This window comes from Mustela nivalis, assembly GCF_964662115.1.
Source record: "Mustela nivalis genome assembly, chromosome: 14".
NCBI lineage: Eukaryota > Metazoa > Chordata > Mammalia > Carnivora > Mustelidae > Mustela > Mustela nivalis.
The window spans coordinates 71,083,322-71,104,566 of NC_139033.1; the positions used below are offsets into that span (position 1 = coordinate 71,083,322).

A 21,245-nucleotide genomic window follows, 5' to 3' on the forward strand; every position below is an offset into this window, starting at 1 on the left:
AAACCTCATAATAGCTCTCTCGGGTAAGTTCCATTCTCATCTCTCTGTTTTATAGGTGGGGAAACAGAAGCATAGGGAGGGCGAATTAACTGCCCATAATGACCCTGTAGGGCCAGGATTTACCCTGGCAGGCTGTTTCCAGAAGCTGTACTCTCCAGCAATACATGATAGTGCCTTGAATCTGTGTGTCCTCTGGCAGCCACTAACCAAGAGTGAAACAACTCTTTGAAGCACAGTTTCCATCTACTCAATTTCTAAATGATGATGTCCCACTGAGATCAAAAGTGAAACAATTCAATCAGACTTTGTTGTCTGGGAGGCCAGGCGGGCTCCAAAGCTGCCTATGGGTAGAGATAAGGGTTACAAAATAGAGACATGGGTTATATCAGGGTTTGGCAAATCTGTGAGCTGGATCTGGACTGCCTCCTTCTTTGCACCATTAGAAATAATTTTTTGATTTTTTAATGGTTGAGATAGAATCAAAGATGTGACATGTGCAAAGTCATAGGAAACTCAAATTTCAATGTGCATAAATAAGATTTTATTGGAACACAGCCATGCTCATTCATTTACCTACGGTCTATGGTGACTTTAGTGTAGCAATGGTGGCATTGAGTAATTGTGCCAAAGACCATACGGCCCACAAAGTCTAAAGTATTTATAATTTACAAGTTAGTTAGTTTACAAATTACAATTACAGGAGTCCTTTACAGAAAATGGCAATTCCTATTTTAGTATATGGTTTAGAGGGATGCCTGAGTGGCTTGGTCAGTTAAGCATCTGACTCTCGATTTTGGGTGCTTGCTTCGGCAGCACATATACTAAAATTGACTCTTGATTTTGGTTCAGGTCATGGTCTTGGGGTCATGAGATCAAGCCTTGGGCTTGTGATGGGCATGGAGCCTGCTTATTCTCTCTCCCCTTCTCTCTCTCCCTCTTCCTCTGTTCCTCACTCCACCAAAAAAAAAAAAAAAAAAAAAAAAAGAATATGGTTTAGAGTTAGAAGGACTAACTTATAAGTCCCTACTCTACCATTATGTGTGGTCTCACCTCATGATTTAACCTCTTGAAAACTATTTCCTCATCTGTGCAGCACAGATAAAAGACACCTATAGGCTTTGAGAGAGCTTTAAACAACCACTGTATGTAACAAAATGTCTTAGTATGCTGTCTGGTACAACTGATCAGTATATAATAACTATTAAAACAGAACCACAGGCAGGGAGCTTTATCTATGATACTTATCAGCATACTCCAAGCACCTAAACCTATAACTAGCCATAGCAGATGCATAATATATAAGTTGGATAAATGAATAAAAGCCCTCTGTTCTTTGTTAGGAACAACTGCACTCAATTCAGGGACCAGTCAGAGAAAGATCTGAAAGATTAAGAAGTTAGAGAAGTTAGGTTGAGCTGGGCTTTTAGAGCCTGGTTTGATGGAGAAGCAAGAAGTGGAAGAAATATGGATGATGATATGGCAGAGGAAGGAGCAGGATACATTCAGATGATTGAAAATAAATAATTAATAAACCTGTCTTAGGGACAATGGAAGGTCAGTCATAGGTCCAGAATTTTCAACTATTCCATCTCAGTATAAATCAACTGATGTGAGAAAAGCATGATTTGGGGTGTGCTCCTTCTTCACTCCTACCATCATTGCCTCCCAACCACCCGTGGTATTGATACCAAAGATGAAAACTTGAAATATTAAAATTAGGAGCCATCCCATGAAATTGATCAAACCAACCAGAAAGGTGAAAAACTGACACATGAGAAAATATCTTCATCAAGCATTTTCAAAACTATCACTTATTTTTTAGTAATCAGAAAATAAGTTCCGGCTTGGCTACCTTTCTCGGTCTGACCCCTGAAAGCATCGAATTATTTGAACAACCTTAAGGGTTTTACTTTTATTGCTTCTATGAAAAGATGTTCTGACATAGGTGAAATGACCGAAGTTCACAAATTACCACAGATTAGAATATTTTTAATAGGGGCGCCTGGGTGGCTCAGTGGGTTAAAGCCTCTGCCTCCGGCTCAGGTCATGATCCCAGGGTCCTGAGATGGAGCCCTGCATTGGGCTCTCTGCTCAGCGGGGAGCCTGCTTCCCTTCCTCTCTCTCTGCCTACCTCTCTGCCTACTTGTGATCTCTCTCTGTCAAATAAATAAAATCTTTTTTTAAAAAAAAGAGTATTTTTAATAGTTTATTATTAAAGCACATTTAGACAACATTTTACTTGTTTGTTTATTTTCAGAGAAGGAGAGGGAGTGGGTGAGAGAGAATCTTAAGAAATAGGCTCCATGCCCAGTGTGGAGCCCAACATGGCGCTTGGCCTCATAACCCTGAGACTATGACCTGAGCCGAAATCAAGAGTTGGGTGCTTAACCAACAGAGTCACCCAGGTGCCCCTAGATTTCATTTTAAATTTCACTTCATAAATTAATGTACTTATTTATTCCTTCATTGTATTCTGTGTCAGGAATTGGGGTTTAGAGATAAAAGGTCCAGCTTTGCCTTCAAGTGGCTTGTAAGCCAGTTAACAGCATTCAGTGTGGTGGATGCCGTGATAGAGGTGCCGTGGTCTCACCGGGGAAACCCAACCCTGACTGAGTAGATGTGGGGGTGGCAGTGAAAGTCATACATGGATTTCTCCAGAAGGTGATGCTTACCTGGACGCTCTGATACGGGACAGACTTGGGATGGGGTGGGGCGAAGGGGGGGGTGTAGTGAGCATGGTTAAATCACCCACCCAGGTTTGTGTCACGATCTTTTTCAGTTAACACAGAAAGACTTAAAAACATTTGCCATTTTAGACCATCATATCTGGGCTTTTAGAAAACCGGAATGAAGCAGTTATATTCAGAAAGAGAATAGTAACCAAAGAATCTAAAAAGTAAAATCCAACATAAATAGCAATTATACACATACTAGCATATATTATAATAATCCTTTTATTTCAGCATTGTGGAATGGCTTATGCTGCTGTCTTTTAAATAGAGATGACACTTAGCAAATATATTTTTAAACTTACAGCTGAGGGGCAGGGTGGAAACCCCAGCACGGAAGCGAGTCTCATCAAACTCTCCCTTATATCCTAAAAAAGAAAGCAGAAATGCACGTGAACTTGCTTCCTGATTTATTTTTTAGCCATGAGAAAAAAATTTTAAAAATACACTTTGAATAAAACATAAGGAGTAAACCTACTCTTCACCACAACTGAAGCATATGCTGAAAGCTCCCCTTTAACGTTCATCGCAGAGGCCCGGTACTGAGCAGTGTCTTCGAAATCACATCTGAAAGGACAAGATGGAGATGAGTGAGCACTGCTGCAAGCTCTTCTATCAAGGATCTCTTTGCTAACACAGCACACTGCAAATCACTGACCAGCATGTGGCTCAGGGGGACTTTTGATGAAGCTGACCCCTATCCAGCTCCCTGCAGGATTTTACATAACACAAGATACCTACTACAGTTTCAGGCCAGCAGCACAGTGTGGAAGGAGGACACCTACAGTCCACTATGACCCTAGCCCAGGTTCATTTAAAATATCCAAAACACCCCATGTCAACAATCTGTTGAGCACGTACATTACAGCATGAATAGTGTTAACAATTGACCAGTCTAAAGTGGTGTCAACAGCAGAAAATGTCTGGCCATGCAGATAACCTTCCAGAGCACCCCAGGGGTACAGCCTTCCTGCTGACCTCCCTTGGGGGTAGTTTCACTCTGGAGGCAACAACTGAGAGGGAAAGACACAGCCTCTCCTGCAGGACTCCCACAGCCTCCCTGAGCTACAAACTGGATCTGGATCTGTCTAATGTGTGGTTTGGTGTTGTAGCTTCAAAGTACAAATATGGTATTTATCTCTCAACTCAACTAAGGTTCAGGTTACACTTGGAGCTTCAGCCCACAGCACAACATAGCAGTGCCATCTGGAAGTTCCTGTAAGCTATAATACAGAAATTGGGATGTGTTTAATAATGGAGTAAAAGAGAGAATGATCTCAGAGATGAACAAGCTAAGATTTCAAAGCAGATCACTTTGTGTCTCATCATAACCAGTGTCTGTGTTCTTCGTTGACCTTCTGGATTTAGTGTCATTTGTGAAAAATTCTTTCTCGTTTAAATTTTATGGACATCAATGGAACTCCAGGAAGGACAATATGGTTGCCTTTCTCATAACTATTTAATTATAAAGCACCCACGTAGCTCTCTGCAGCCTCAGTAGTATCACCAACTGGCAGAACTAAAGTGCCTTTAGGTCAAGGTCAGTGCTTGACCAATGTCCCAGGGCCCTAGGGTCCTACTTGAAACCCAGTACCACGTGTGTCATCTGCTCTGATCAGAATGATATAAATTTTACTTTGACATCTCAGCATGTCATGGTTTCATGTGAACTGAAAATGGTGGGACTGCTTCATCTACATAACCAGGCTTGGGTTTCAAAACCCTATTAGGAGATAGAATAAACGTTTGAGGACTCAGAAATTTTGATGTGGGGTTGGCTTTCTAAATTTTGCTTTGAATTTTGCTTTAAAAAATCCCATGTCCAGTCCTGCCTCCATCTGTAGTCTGATAGGCTTGGTACATAGTTTCCTGCACTTCCTGGGGAGATGAAGGAGAGAATTTATCCCAGTGCAGCTTCCTTTCACTGCTACTCACCTCATTCTCCATCCTTTGCTGATTCAAGGCAAAAAAGGATGATGGTGATAATATTGATTTGGAATGGGGAAGGATCACTAAATATAAATGCCTATTTATGTAAATTATTTTCTCACTAATTTCTAAGAAAAGCTCTGAACTATATAAAAGGATAAGCTAAAAGGTACAAATGAACTTTTTTTCTCATCATCTTTAAATTCAAATGTAAGATCACTTTGTGAGCATGTTGCATTGGGAAGAAAGGGGGACAGTGGTAGTTAACTGCTGGGATGCCTCCCCAGGTAATTGTCAAGCGACACACATGGACCCCGGCATCCTCTTACGCATTGATCTCCAGAGTGTGCATTCCATATCGACTCTCAATAATATATTTTCCAGGGTTTGCGTGGACGTTGATCGGTACCTGGTTTTTATACCTGTGAGACAATGGAAACAAGGCAAAGTAAGTGGAAATAAAAATAGCTTTATGATTAGAAGCACACACACAAGTGATTCTGAGTTTTTGAAGGGACAACTGTAAACACAACACTGAGGTTAGCAGCAGCATCTGTTCAATAAATACAAATCTACGGCAGACTAAATAAAATACACTATAAATACAATAAAACTTCTTGATGAGTGTGCTTTCCTCTCCTCTAGCACAAAAATTACATGAAGAAATTGACTGTTTATAACAATGTGGTGCAATGATCTTGGGGTCGTGGGATCAAGCCCTGCATCAGGCTCCTGCTCAACAGGGAGTCTACTTCTTTCTTTTTCCCTTTCTCTCATATAAATAAAAAATAAAAATAAAAACTTTTAAAAAAGAGTACATAGTATAATGATTGATTTATATAAAGTACAAAATCATATAAGACCAAATTACTGCTGTCAGAAGTCAAGAGAGTGATTTCCCTGGGGTATAGACCCCAGATATGGAGGATGCATCTTGGGGGCTGATATTTTTTGTTTCATGTTTGGGTGCTGGTGATGCAGGTGTGTGGTCTACAAAAACTCATCAAAGCTCTACATTTATATGTAATATGGACATTTTGTGTGTGTATATTATACTCCAATCAAAGACCTAAAGAAAAACTTGTCCACTGTTGACAACACAGAAAGGAAGTCGTTGTGTTGGGGGTTTTATTGTTGGCTGTCTTGTGTAGGATGAAAGCAAAACATTCTTCCTACTAACATTCTAGCCTGTTGTTAAAAACCGTGTCATTGTATTGAAAGCTCTTGTATTTAAGTGTTTTGTTCTGTTAAAAGCAAGCATGGCTCTCGGCTTGGAAGAACTTAAATACCAATCATGAAAGAAAAAGTCTGACAAATAAAAGCTGAGAGATTTCCTTTTTCTGGCTGTCCTATTCCTGGTTAAGCCTCTCAGCCCTCAGACGGTGGGCCTACATGGAAGGACCCCTCTTGAGACACCATCTCCTGAGTCTGGAAGTAGCACCTTGATTCTTTACCCCGTCCTCTAGCCCTCAATAGCCAATGACTACGGAGTCAGACCAGGCTTTTCTGCTGAAGCCATTTTCCATCCAAAAGAAGAGCTAGATTTCACTTGTTTCCCCTTTAGACGCCCTGCTTCATGTGCAAAATGTAAATAACACTAATAATCACAATGGAGACAGAGCATTTACTATGAGCCAAGGAAGATTCTAAGTGTTTTACGCACTTAGGGTAATTCACAGGGTGCCTGGATCTCAGTGGGTTAAGCCTCTGCCTTTGGCTCAGGTCAGGATCTCAGGATCCTGGGATCGAGTCCTGCATTGGGCTCTCTGCTCAGCAGGGAGCCTACTTTCTCTTCTTTATCTCTCTCTCTCTCTGCCTGCCTCTCTGCCTGCTTGTGATCTCTGTCAAATAAATGAATAAAATCCCGAAAGAAAGAAAGAAAGAAAGGAAAGAAAGAAAATTCAATCCTTGGGCACCTGGGTAGCCCAGTCGGTTAAGTGTCTGCCTTCGGCTCAAGTCATGATTCCTGTGTCCTGGTATCAAGCCCCACAAAAGGCTCCCTGCTCAGTGGGAGTCTGCTTGTCCCTCTCCCTCTGTCCCTACCTTCCTGCTCGTGCTCTCTCTTGCTATCTCTCTCTCTCAAATAAATAAGTAAAATCTTAAAAAAGAAGAAGAAAATTCAATTCTTAATGACAACTGTCTGAGATAGCACTATTTTAAATATCATTTTCCAGATGGAGAAACCAAGGCATGGAGAGGTTAAGTAACTTGCCCCAGTTCACACAGCTAGATAGCAGAACTGAGATTTGAACCCAAGCATCCAGCTCGTGACAACATATGATGCTTCCATTTTCCAAATATTCTCTGGTTAGCTGCATTTTATTTCGTTAGACTTCTGTAAATGATTATAATGAGGGTTGGGAGCAAGGAAAGTAGTGAAAGGGGAAAGAAAGAAAGGAAATAATCTTCTGTCAGTTCCTTCTTCTCCCCAACTTGCACACTCACACGAGCGCGTGCACACACACACACACTATGTCCCTAAAACATATTCATTTTCTGTACTTTTTAAAATGTGCCATTCTGGGACGCCTGGGTGGCTCAGTTGGTTAAGCAGCTGCCTTCGGCTCAGGTCATGATCCCAGCGTCCTGGGATCGAGTCCCACATCGGGCTCCTTGCTCCGCAGGGAGCCTGCTTCTCCCTCTGACTCTGCCTTCCACTCTGCCTGTGCTCGCTCTCGCTCGCTCTCTCTCTGACAAATAAATAAATAAAATCTTAAAAAAAAAAAATGTGCCATTCTCCTATACCTAGCAAAATCCCAGCTCATCCTTCGAGGTTCAGATCAAATGCCATTTCTTAAATAAAGTCCTCCCTGAAATCCCACACGATATTAATTGTTCCTGCCTCTCTATACCATTGTTACTTGCATCAAGCTGCAAGATAGAACCTTCATCAGATTATGGTTGGATAGGTGTCTCTTCTATTAAGCTGTCATTGCCTTTGTGACAGGGGTAGTGTCTGATCCATATTTACTCTATATTTATTCTACTTATTCCCACTCTCAAGGAAGGATGAGTCATGGACGGGCAAATATTAGGCACTCAGTGTTTGTTAAATTGGCTTGAACAGAATTATTGTGTAACAATAGATTAACTGTGCCTTCATAATGTTCGGCTGAAGGAACAGAGTTCCGACAAACACGTACTTCATGATATGGATAATTTAAAATAAGTACAAGCCAAGAAAGTAAATTGAGGCTCTTGTGTCTTGGTTCCCTCAGCTGTGAAGTGAGAGGGTTGCACAGGCTGAGGAATGACAGCTGCGGGGCAGGTGGGGAGGCACAGCTTTCTACCCCACCCACAGCAGAAGCGCTAGCCGTTCCCTGCCAGCCCCAGAGTGTCCTTGGCCGGCCATCTCATCACAGAGCTCCAGGCAGACAGGGCTACTCGAGCAGAGATGGCCTAGAAGGAGAAATCTACTCTGTGCGCCTAATTTCAAACATTCCTTATTTTGATGAATGACAGGGTAGAGCAAGTTAATCGGCATGTTCTTCAGGCTGGTCTCAGGAATTTCACACTTGACTCAAAAGCTCCCTCTTGTTCAGGTTTGTGCATGAGCTGGGGTTTTCCATAGTTCTTTTTAGCATAAGGGGAGAAATAGAACACCAAAGGCTATGGCAAGTGGTGCTTGAGCAATCAATTTAGTGACACTCAATTTGACTTCTGACCAAAAATGATGTTCATATCTCCATAAACTTTGAGTTAAAACAGAATCTTATAGCTCCCAGGGCTTGCTTCACCTTCCTTGCTTTCCAGCACTACCCCACTTAGCACCTTCATTCCTTCCCCCAGCTAAATACCCATGACTTTTCTAATGTGACCACCTGGAGCGAGAAGTCGGTTTAAAATTTACACGCGCACGACACCCGACACTTTGAGGATCCCCTAGTCTTTCCTTTGGAATTTCAGATGTCAGTGTAAGAAAAGCCTGTTGTAAGGCGGCAGACAAGGATTGAGTTAGGAGGCAATTCTCTTTCTCCGAGAACTTTACCTAGTCATTCAGGTTTGGGGTCACTGTGAGATTGCCTGTCTTCCAGTATGAGGTCAGGGAAGAAAAGAAGGATTTTTGGCCTGCTCTGTATATTCTTCACAGCTTGTTATTTCTGGAAAGTGAAATTCCAAACAGGCTAGTCAGAGGCTAATTTTGGAGAGTAACCTAGACTCTGGGATTATTTGTCAAAAGGCTTCTGAAATTCTTCTTTTTTTAAAGATTTATTTATTTATTTTAGAGAGAAAGAGTGCATGAGTGGGAGAAGGAGCGGTTGGGGGGGGGGGTGGAGCAGACTCCCTGCTGAGCAGGGAGCTCTCTGACTATGTGGTCTCAATCTCAGGACCCTGAGATCATGACCTGAACCAAATCCAAGAGTCAGAATCTTAACTGACTATGCCAGGCAATCCAGGTGCCCCAAGCCTTCTGAAATTCTCGTGAATATTCAGAGGTACACCATTTTCCTTACCATTTTCACGTAGTTTATGAACTACTTACTAGTTAAAGAGCTCTCATTATACTGTATTTGTAGAATAATATTCTTCCTTTATGTGTGTAAAACAGACTTCGTTCCCCCAAATAAATGTCTGAATCTTGGGCTAACTCGACAACAAGGAAACAGTGAAAGCTCTCTGGCAGTGTAGAGCATGGACAAGCAAAAAGGTTCATTCTGACTTTTATCTATCAACAAGCAATGCATGCCAAAATGATCTTTAACATGCTGAATCTCACCACAAACTCTGATTACTACTTAGAATCCAACTTCATATTTTTAATAAATAGCTATTACCCACTTTAAAAGCCAGTTGGCTGAGAGAGATCTATCCCATCAGGTTAGACTTTGGACTTACTAAATAAGAAAAATCTAAAATAAAACCCCAGGCCCTTTTGTTGGGAAGTAATTGTAAATTATAAATAATTTTAATTTTAAACTATTTTAAATGTAGGTTGTTTTCAAAAAATAATACAGTCGTAATTAAAGCTAACTTTAAATAATATCATGAATAACTCTAATCTTATAAATAAATTCAATGTATTATCCTATTATGGAATTTATAAGTTCTCATAATTTGAAAAACAGAATAAGACTTTTCCAAATATCCACAGTCTGACTGAAATACATCTCTTATACTACTTTATCCTGAGGGTTTTGAACTATTTTTATGCCCAATGACAAATTTAAGTGTCTCTTTGGCAATAACTCTAGGGGCAATGTGAAGAATTCCAAACAAGTATTTAAATGTCCCGCTTGATGATCTAGCCTCGTATTCACAGACAGATCCAAAAACATGGGTGTTGAGTGAGTAAATGAATGAACTGCTACTCACTAACACCAACACACTGAACCAATGAGCTTGCATCAATCTCCCCACAGATTACAATCCAGATTTTCATTCACAAAATTGATCTAGACTTTGGACTGGAAATCCAATTAAATCTGGATCTTTTTTAAAAAAGTATAAAATTAACTCAATTCCTTCCCTTTTTAAGAGAGAACTTTTCTCTTCTTCCCTATTTCCTATAATTTAAAAAATCTAAATAGGCAATACATTTATATGGTTCAAGAACCAGAAAGTATAAAGGTACATAAAGAATGGTCTCCTTCAAACATGTCTGTCTGCCATCCAGCTTACTCCCACAGCTACTGTTCTCCTTGGGTTCTTATGAATCCTTCCCAAGTTTATTTTATGCAAGTAAAACAAATACAAACATAAATTTTTTTTCTCTTCTTTCAAACCAAAATATAGCCTATTATACGATTTATTATATAAATCTAGCCTATGAAATTAAGTCAGACAACTTTAGCATTTTTTACCATATATATAGTGAAAAATATATAATAAACATATATATATTATCTATAATAAATATATATATTTCCTTTTGTGTTGACAAAGCCCTCCTTCAGGATAGCTAGCTTCACTGTTGTGGTGCAGAACCATCTTGTAACTAACTTCTCTCCTGGACCCAACACATAAACAGGTTTCCTTCTGCTCTCAAAGTGACTTAGGAATCAGACAGTGCTCCTTGGCCTCTCTGCACCTGGCCCTGATGAGTGATATGTGCTCCTGTCATTAGTGCTTCTGGGTAACCTCTAGGTTCCATTTAGATGGACTTGGTCAGTACATGGGACTGGCCAAAGAACAGCTGCTGCCTGTTCGTATCATTTGTTAGACCTCAGGGACTTCCATGTCCCGTGGGTGCTTAGTGGAAACTTGGAACTTAACCCTCTTTGGAAAGGGCTCTAAGGAAGCCAGGGCCCAGGCACACATGCCCTTGAAAAACATGTCTAAGGACCTAGCAGCTACAAGGGGAGGCAGAACATATGCAGAAAGCATCATCACAAAATTGTTCCCGTGATTTACCTCCTTCTATTCAGGAAGGCCATTCCCAATTATTTCTTTCATACTTGTACTCTGTGTCAGGCCCAGAAGGCTACAGGTGAGTAATAAAAAGACACAAATGCCAGCAAAGTACTCACCAACAACCTTGGTTTGTGCTTGGGTTGTGGGTCCCCTGCTCATTGAGGGGATGAATGCCTATTGAAGACTGGGTACTCTGTACCAGTGTTACGAAGTAAATTAGAGCTTCACTGAATGATTATTTTTTAAAAGGCAGCATACCCAGGAAGGTACACTAATCCTACACACAGTTTACCTCCAGGGAGGGTTTACCTGGAGGCCAAGGGAGCTTCAGGGTCACTCATTATCCAGGTTCTCCTGAAGCCTCATTGCCTAATTTATATTATTAACATTCTTTTTTGTAAAGACTGTCCCCCACTTGTATGAGCTTCATGCCCTGCAAAACCTGGATCTGACCTTATTTACTGCCATAGCTAATTTCCACTTATCTGCTTGATGACTGTCTAAATTTAGGCTTTATCCAGGGGCAAATCTTACTCTCTGAAGTACGTTAACTATTTTCTTAGTGGTCCGCTGGTTCTCTTGTTTTCATATTTACCCTATACTTGACTTGCAAGGCAATTGGATTTTCTGCGACATGCTCTGATCTATCCCTATGGAGAAAATTTTATAAAGAATGGAGTTGTCTTCTCCAAGCACTAAAGGATGTGTAGGAACTTGAAAAGACTTGTTCCAGTAAATGAATCGCTTCCCAATTATTCCTGAGACAAATCTTATGTCTCTGTCTTCTTTTTGGTTTAAAATGAGCCCCTGGGACATATAGTTCCATATTAAGAAAAAAAGTATTTCAAAGCCAGATATGAAAGATTTGGGGAGCCAATCATACTATTCTCAGCTTCATTAATGAAAATAACTGAAAATTGACAGTATTTCTATTTTTCAATTTAACTAGAATTCAAAGAGTTGACAATTCAGTGATCTCATATTTTTGTAAGGAGTTTTTATATTTTTTGCTTGTTTTTAAAATCCTTCTTTTCCAGCCAACACAACATAATACAGGAATTTAATCTCTGACAGAGTTTGAGCTCTTCCTTTGTGAAAACACATCACTCTAGCTCAGTAACAACATCAGTGGTACATGGCATGATTGTGTTGTATTTTAGCAGCTATATGTTTAGCAAAATAAGCAACTGCTTAAGAGATTAGTATTTATCTCCCAGAAATTCCTTTGTGTCCTTTGAGAATCATCTTTAACTCTAATTTCTAAAATGCAGAAAGAAAAAAAAGAATATTGTGTAATAAGTATATCTACTTGATTAAGGACTCCAATTATTTGTTTAATTCATAAGAGGAATGTCTTACTGACCAAGTAATTCTTAGAGCTGAAAATCTGTTACTCTTCACACATTTCGGTTGGAAAGTTTAGATTTTTTTTATGAGGTGAGAAGTAATCAGTTTCTTAAGAGGAACTATCCTTTTCATGGGCCAACATATGCAAATCCATAGTTGCAGAGAAAGGTGAGGCCAAGACTGATTGATTCCTAGCTTCGTATAGTATACGTTTATACTTAAAAAAAAATTAGTATACCTTTATAGTTTAAAGTTTGTAAATTGATTTTTTTTAAACTTAATTTTCACTGTAATGTGTTCTTTGTCAGTTACCTCTGTTAGTCCTAGCCTGGTGGCTAACCAACAGAGATAATGGACAAGAAAGGAGGAGTCAGGCCCTTTGCAGGTGGCAATGACATTCGTGTGGCATTTACACTGCAACATAGGGTGCATTTACCTCCACTCCTAAATATAAAAAAACAGCATGCAAAATATTTGTGTCAGGGAATTAAACAGAAAACATCTCTTTAGGTTGGCTCCAACATTTTCGTACTTCCGCTGTCTGTGGCAGGTACTCATAACATATAACAGGAAAGTTTAGAGTTTAGGGATCACGAGGTCATTGACAACTGCAATAGGATATATGATGGAAAGAGAAGATTGGTGCCTATTCTTTATGGAAAGAAAATTTCTTAAGACTCCATATTGAATAACATCTTCCATCTGGTTTCCCTCTTTCATTTGGCTTTAGAAAGTATGTTAAGACCTCAGCACATGTGAGGAGTAGAGATGAAGCCCTCTGGGTTTTAAGTATTTTTTTAAAAGAGTATTGTTTCTGATCACAAAATAATTCCTATAGTATATGGGAGAAAATTTTTATTTAAATTTTATGGCCCATAGCAGTCATAGCCATATATTTTCTTTGTATGTAAGTATGTTGGCTACATTTTAATACTTTATGCAAGATAAAGACCCCTTTTATAAAAGGATTAGCAGGATTATGAAGTATCATAATATATCATAATGTACACGAGACTGTTCTTTCTTCTCATTCATAAAATATTTGTCCTGATATCCTTTCTGCACTATTTTAAAAATCTGTACAAACTTGTAGGTACTTTCTTTGACTCTTGCATATCACAATGCTGAATATCTTCACTGGAGGTAAAACTAGTTTTGTGTAATAGATTCTGTGAGTAATTTTCATATAGATAACATACCATGTGACACGAGGTTCTGGCCAGCCGGATACAGAGCAATGTAATTTTACGCTTTCTTTCTCCCAAACAGTGTGGGAACGAGGCTTAATGACAAAGTCGGGAGCATGAAGAAGATGATCTTCATTCAACTTTCTATGAAATGCCTCAGTTTCTTCTAACTATAAAAAAAAAATCAAAATATGATGAAATCAAAGTAACCTGTGCTACTAAAATAACAAAAATCCAAGTTATCATTTTTCCACTTGGAGGCTTACTTTTGTATTTAGACCAAAGGCCTTCTCTTTTTCCCCATTTAAAAAAAAAATATTTATTTATTTACTTACTTACTTACTTATTTATTTTAGCGAGGGGGAGGAGCAGAAGGGGAAGGAGAGGGACAAGCAGACTTTATGCTGAGCATGGAACCCCATGTTGGGCTCCACTCAGAGCTCTTCCCAGGGCTAAATCCCAGGACCCTGAGATCATGACCTGAGCTGAAATCAAGTCAGATGCTTAACCAGCTGTGCCACCCAGGTGCCCCTCTTTTCCCCTTTTAAAAAGATACATTTAATTTTTAACATTCTAAGCCTCAGCAACATATTTTACTTTCCCCTAAGGTGGACTTCTTAAAGTTCTTTAGAACCATAATTTCTGTAGAACCTAAAATTTCATGGAGTTTAAAATTAGGAAGTCTTTCTTTGACCCATATATTTTGCTGTCTTTCTCCTTGCATGCATCTCTGCATTTGTAAATTACATTAAATTGTCTTTTCTTACTGTTTTTGTCAGTGACACGCGTTCTGCCTTCTCTCGAATTGCTACTTTCCTTGACTTCTTCTCAAAAGCTTCTTCCTGGTGAAGAGTGGATGTAGACTGTTTGGATACTGAGGACTGTTTGGATACAGCGGACTGTTTGGAGACAGCGGACTGTGTGGAGACAGCAGACTGTTTGGATATAGCGGACTGTTTGGATGCCGTGATTCCTTCTTCACTAGCAAGAAGATTTCTCTGGGCTATGTAAGCAGCAGCTTCTTTAATTCTTTCTTCTTCCGTATCTGTAATTCCACTGACATGCATTTGGCTAAAATATAATAAGAGCAAAACATGGATAATGTGGATGGCACTGATAGGATTGCCTAATTTTTACTAATTTCAAAATATCAGAACTTAGACGTTGTGTACTGTACCCAAAGAAAACCTGACAAAGAAAAGCCTGGTAAATCAGCAGCTAACTCTTCATATACAGAAGTGATTATCATCTTAATCCATAATGGTAACAATAATAATACCTACGGTGGCCATGCTGTTGCCAAGTATTTTTTTACAAACTTCATCTCATTTTACACCCAAATAACCTTATGAGGAAAACTCTTATCATTTCTACTTTAGACATATGATAATAAAACTCAGAGAAATTAGATAACTTATTAAAGGTCATTTTGTTGGTTTCTTTAGGGCATTTAAATAGGATTGCATCTATAATAAAAGATTAACTTATGATATTGTAAAATAAGATATCGTTTGTGTGCCTGTGATCCTGATATGGGACTATGTGCGTGGTCTGGATTCTTAACTCAGCTGATATAATGCAATGCCCAGAACTGTTGTATTTATAAATAAATTCTAAATGTACATGAGATCCTTAAGCCGAGATAGTCTGTATAAAGCAGCTAGTAAGATTTGAGAATCTTAATACCAAAAACAATTGGTATTCAACAAAGTTTCCCCATCTTCTTCCTAGATTGTTAATACTGTCAACACCATTATGAAGTGTTATTTTTTTTTAAGATTTTATTTATTTATTTAACAGAGAGAAAGAAATCACAAGTAGGCAGAGAGGCAGGCAGAGAGAGAAGGGAAAGCAGGCTCCCCGCCGAGCAGAGAGCCTGACTAGGGTTCAATGTGGGGCTTGATCCCAAGACCTTGAGATCAGGACCTGAGCCGAAGGCAGTGGGTTAACCCACTGAGCCACCCAGGCGCCCCATGAAGTGTTATTTTTAACACAGTAGTAGAATATAGGAGGTGGATCCATATTTAAAAAGGGAAAAAAGGAGAACCAGAAATAAAACCAAGAGGATAAATTTTTCCTTGCATTTTATTTTATTACAGTTTCTTTTGTAAATGATCATTTCTTGAGACTGGCCTTGAGGAGACAAAATGGTTTCATTTAGAAGAAAGAAGTCACTGAAAGGAAGAAGCCTCATTTCATGGAGACATATATCATGTAGGAGAATGCTAACTTAATATGCTTTTTAAATATTTTTTTAGGGGCACCTGGGTGGCTCAGTGGGTTTAAGCCTCTGCCTTCGGTTCAGGTCTTGATCCCAGGGTCCTGGAATCGAGCCCCGCATCATGCTCTCTTGCTCAGCAGGGAGCCTGCTTCCTCCTCTCTCTCTCTGCCTGCCTCTCTGCCTACTTGTGATCTTTATCTGTCAAATAAATAAATAAATAAAATCTTTTAAAAAATTTTTTTTAAATAAATATTTTTTTAAAAAGGAGTGGGAACAAAGCAGAAAATAAAATATTTTATTCCTCAAGACTAGTCATCTCCTATAAAGAATGTCAATGTATATTAAACCAACTGTGAAGGGGCTAAGAATGGGTAAGCATACTTAGCAAAATACGCATATTTCAATAGAAAGTTCACTTAAAAAAATCAGAGATATCAAAGTTATCAAAGAAAAAGCTAAAAATAGAGTATTATTTATCCCCTTACCTTCCTAACTGAAATCAGAGCAATTATGACATTAGTTTCTGAAACAATTCCAAAAGGATCTATCAGAGAAGAATGGGAAGAAAAACACATGGCAACAGAAGTAGGTCACCAACAATGACAACTAGGTCATTGCCTCCTGAATTTCCTGGTGGCATTTGCCCTGAGAGGATGCCCTCATTTTTAGTATCACCTTAGCCCTGTAGAGAGTTTAGCATTCAAAGGAAAATAAACAGGAAAGCCTCCGAAGGTTCCCATTAAATCTTAATTTGGTGTCTCCTGCAGATTTCATGTTTCCCCTACATATTAAAATCATTCAAAAAAAGTTTATATTTTTTAAAAAAGAACACACATATTTACCTTATAAACACAGAAATTTGGCATTAATGGACTTGTGATTTCATGATTACTCTGTTTGAAGTTTGCCCCAAGATAAATAGTAATCTTTTTTACATTAAACAAATATAGGGAAATAGGCAGGCATTCAAATTATGAGGCCATTCTTGTTCTTAGTCTATGTTATCTAAGATTTTTCTTCTTCCTAATGAATAATAATTAAACCACACTGGCAACCACAATGGTTCCCTCTGCCTTAATATAACATCTGACCATTTTTATTAAAGTTCATCCAGTATTTTATAGTTCTGAACCCTTCTTTTCTACTCTAGTGACTATATGTAGTGTCCAATCACAAGCATCCAATGCTCTCCTTCTAATTTGTCAGTTACATCACTAGAACTAAGTTCCTGACCATTCTCTTTTGTCATGTAGCCATCCTAGATGATGGCAGATTTTCACAATGAACATGTCTCCCTCAGTGCAGAGTTCCAAGGTTCCTCAGACTTTACTCAATCAGGACACAGTTAAGTGCTCAATAAACGTCAACTGCAATTATTATGACTACCTGACAACATTACTCTTCACTTTCTAATATTTAAAGCCAGGAAAAGAATGCATACATACCGTCCTGAGAAAATGGGCACCATATAGTCACTTGGCAGATTTTCCTTCTCTTCCCCGGAGAGAAAGCTCTTCTTGGCTCTCTTTGCTTGGGGACTCAACTTGGATGAATAATCTTCTAACATGAGACTGGAATCTGTAAGTCTGAAACAAAACCCCCAATATTAGCTAATAACCAAAAATTGCATTGAAAATATTCAAAAATGGGGCACCTGGGTGGTTCAGTCATTAAGCGTCTGCCTTTAGCTCAGGTCATGATCCCAGGGTCCTGGGATCAAGTGCCATATCAGGTTCCCTGCTCAGTGGGGAGCCTGCTTCTCCATCTCCCACTCCCCTATTTGTGTTCCCTCTCTCACCATCTGTCTCTCTATATAATAAATATTAAGAAAATAATTTATAATAATAAATAATACAATACAAATAATAAGAAAATAATGTATAAGAAAATAAATAATAAAATATAAATAATAAAAAAATAATTTATAAGAAAATAAAAAGTATTTTCTTAAAGAAAATATTAAAAAATGCTTATTAGGTAGTTTCAACTTGGGGGAGTTTTCATAGAATCCTAGATTTCTAATGTTATCGTATCTTTTATCTTTAGAACTAAAGTGGAGTGAGAAAGACCTCATACAATGCACTCTATACAGACACAAGAGAAAAATTGATTTATGATAATTTCATGGCTTTGTCCATCGCCCTCTTCAAAAGTTTCAAGGAAAAACAGCAGTGTTTTTGTAATAGATCCAAAACCCTTTTGTTGTTAAGTTAATATTCAAAGTTCAGGAAATTTAGTAAGTCTATAAAAATGGTTTTATCCACATCTTTTCAGGGGATTGACAAAATATAAAATGTTCTGGACAGGGAGCCCTTCTCCCTTTTCCACCAAACCATCTTGATGCAGGACACCTAGGTTCACCTTTGAGGCCTTTATGTAGTGTAGACAGACTCCTCTTTTAGAAGAAACACTGAGTTTATCAAACAAGAGTTAATATAGTTTGTGTAAACATAGTGTTGACTGAGAGAGTTTCAGGGGTGTAATAAAGAACATTTTCTGATTTTAAGGTCCTGGGATCGAGCCCCGCATCGGGCTCTCTGCTCAGCAGGGAGCCTGCTTCTTGGACCCCCACCTCTCTCTGCCTGCGTCTCTGCCTACTTGCGATCTCTCTCTCTCTCTCTCTGTCAAATAAATAAATAAAATCTCTTAAAAAATTTTTTTTTTCATCAGTTTTGTTGTACACAAAAATCTGCCCATGCACATTTGTGAAAATGTGCATTTGGAGGTAGACGGTGTTCTAAATAAACAACAACAAAAAAAAGTATTAGCACAGCAGGAAACATGAGAGCAGAGACTGTACCTAGAGAAAGGACTGATAAAACCAAAAGTACAATCAATCCTAATCTGTGTAGTTCTTGAATAAAATGAAATGCATTTACATGGGAGTTTAAGTGGGTACGAGAAGAATAAATGAAACAAGATGGGATTGGGAGGGAGACAAACCATAAGTGACTCTTAATCTCACAAAACAAACTGAGTGTTGCTGGGGGAGGGGGTTTGAGAGAAGGGGGTGGGATTATGGACATTGGGGAGGGTATGTGCTTTGGTGAGTGCTGTGAAGTGTGTAAACCTGGTGATTCACAGACCTGTACCCCTGGGGATAAAAATATATGTTTATAAAAAATAAAAATTATATTAAAAAAAAATGAAATGCATTTGCATTCAAATATATACAAATGGGCATGAATTTCAGGAGTTCATGGTCTCTTTCTAATTAATTCATGGACTCATGTGAAAAGTTCCTGGTCTACATAGTAATGAAAGATGTTCACAATACGGAACTCTACCAGAACTCTCTACTATCCTTGTAATTTGAAATGATCCTAAAACAAAACAGTATTAAGAAGTCCCCTTGTCTAGAGAAAATGTGGGAAGAAAGTAAAGTTTGTGCGTGATGTGGCATAGGAAGAGCAAGCTGCCCAGCTGAAACAGAAAAACCTTCCAAATCATCCAAACCTGATCATTTCTCAACCTTTAAGAAGCATTAGGAAAAGCAAAGAGATGACCTAAATCAAAATCAGAAGACAGGCCAAACATATATATAGTGCAAAAGGAATACATAATAATGCGAGTGAATATATCCTCTGCTAAACAAGTAGCACAGAACTGTAGGGCTTCTAGAAAGCACGGGGGTTGGGGGGGCAGGCAATGGCTCTGGGCCTGGTGTTATAGGATGGGCTACTGCCTTTTGCCCCCCAAAGAGAGTGGCCAACTTCTTCCTCTCCCACTAACTAGCTCCTTCCCTCGGGTGAATATCTAGGTCCTAGTCTACGTCAGCAGGTTAGAACCTTGAATTCAAACTTGAGGATTGGTTACCAACTGGAAGACTGAGTGAAATTTGTTCCTGGCTGCCTGTTCCAGGCAACAGCAAAATGACTGCATTCTATACCCCCAGAAGATTACAAAGTACAGGCTGTGCTAATACAGGTCTAAGTTTAAAGTGGTATTTTCCTTCCCCTCTTTAACTCATTACCATGCAAAATAAAATTAATTTTGGAGTTTAAGAGTTTCCTTTTTTCCATTTATAGGATTCTCGCATTTTTTTTCATTTTGCTTTCACTTTTCTATTTTTGTCCTTTTTTTTTTACTTTCATTCTAGTGTCTATAATCATTCTCATGAGCTCATATTTTCAACATTTATTCACACTGAAACAGCTATGACTTGTCATTCTTTTTGTTGTGTTGTTGTTCTTTTTTTCTGTCACTTTCCCTTTAAGATGAATCTTTAAAATGATGCACTTATTACATAGAGGGTGCCAGAAGGTGATTATTCCATCCTCACAGGTAAATCGCAGCAGCTGGTTTTTAATATTGAACGTTATGGTAACGATTCATGGTCTTATCATCAGTTTCCATTTCATGTTATTTGGAACAAAAAACTTCACAAAAAGCATTATGATGTTTTACATTATATAGTATTATTTAGAAAATCCAAAGCATTTAGAAAAAAAAAAATCCTTGTTATGTTCTTTAAAGTTTCTTCAAGCTTTTGAATACTAATTAAAAAAAAAAAAAAAAAAAAAAACCAGTCCAGGGTGCCTGGGTGGCACAGTCTGTTACATGGCCAACTCTTGGTTTCAGCTCAGGTCGTGATCTCATGGTTGTGAGATCAGGCCTGCGTTGAGCTCTGAGCTCTGAGCTCTGTGCATGCTCAGCACGGAGTCTGCTTGGGATTCTCTCTCTCTCCCCCCTCTGCCTCTCCAGCTCTTGCCCTCTCTCTTTCTGAAATTAATGGGCAAACCTTAAAAAAAAAAAGAGGAAAAAAAAGCATGTAAGGGATTAGAGGTTAAAATACTATGCCAACAGTCTATTTAACAATAACTCACTTACTGAAGATAGCAAACAAAACTAAGTCAGAGAAACACCGAGTTTTAAGGAACTATATAACAATCAGTATAACTAATTATTTGAAGAAAAAGCCATCAACAGTCTATTTTGTTATGATCCAAGAACACTGAAGTCTAGCATCTTACTCTATTGAACTCTAAAGTCGAATATTGTTTTTAGAGGAGAATATTTTAAGAAGAATATGTAAAATTTAATTCTTTTTGAATTTAAATCAAAAGGCGAAATAAGCCAGTCAGAGAAAGACAAATACCACAGGATTTCACGCATATGCAGAACTTAAGAAACAAAACAGATGAACATAGGGGAAAGGAAGGAAAAATAAAATTAGATAAAAACAGAGAGGGAAACAAAACATAAGAGACTCTTAACTCTAGGAAACAAACTGAGTGTTGCTGGAGGGGAGAGGGGGAGGGAAGATGGGGTAATTGTGTGATGGGCATTAAGGAGGACACTTGATATAATGAGCACTGGGTATAACATGCAACTGATGAATCACTAAATTCTAGCCCTGAAACTGATAATACCCTATATTATAAACCTACCTGAAAAATAAAACTAAACTAAATAATTTTTTTAAAAGATGAAATAAAGTTTTGCTAACTTCTTGGATTTTTAGTTATATCTAAATTTTAA

The 21,245-nt window shown here is 38.5% G+C and overlaps 1 protein-coding gene across 29 annotated transcripts in view; it reads right to left on the bottom strand.

Moving 5' to 3' along the window:
- Positions 1-21,245, bottom strand: part of MYOM1 (myomesin 1) — a 165,374-nt gene that overhangs the window by 85,553 nt on the left and 58,576 nt on the right. For all 29 annotated transcript variants that reach the window (XM_082698952.1, XM_082698946.1, XM_082698951.1 and 26 more), the window contains 6 exons: positions 17,210-17,350; positions 14,311-14,614; positions 13,556-13,713; positions 4,988-5,080; positions 3,208-3,296; positions 3,035-3,097 (listed from right to left, as the gene is read on the bottom strand). In XM_082698952.1, coding sequence (XP_082555078.1) covers positions 3,035-3,097; positions 3,208-3,296; positions 4,988-5,080; positions 13,556-13,713; positions 14,311-14,614; positions 17,210-17,350 — 848 coding nt within the window. The remainder of the gene's footprint in view (positions 1-3,034; positions 3,098-3,207; positions 3,297-4,987; positions 5,081-13,555; positions 13,714-14,310; positions 14,615-17,209; positions 17,351-21,245) is intronic.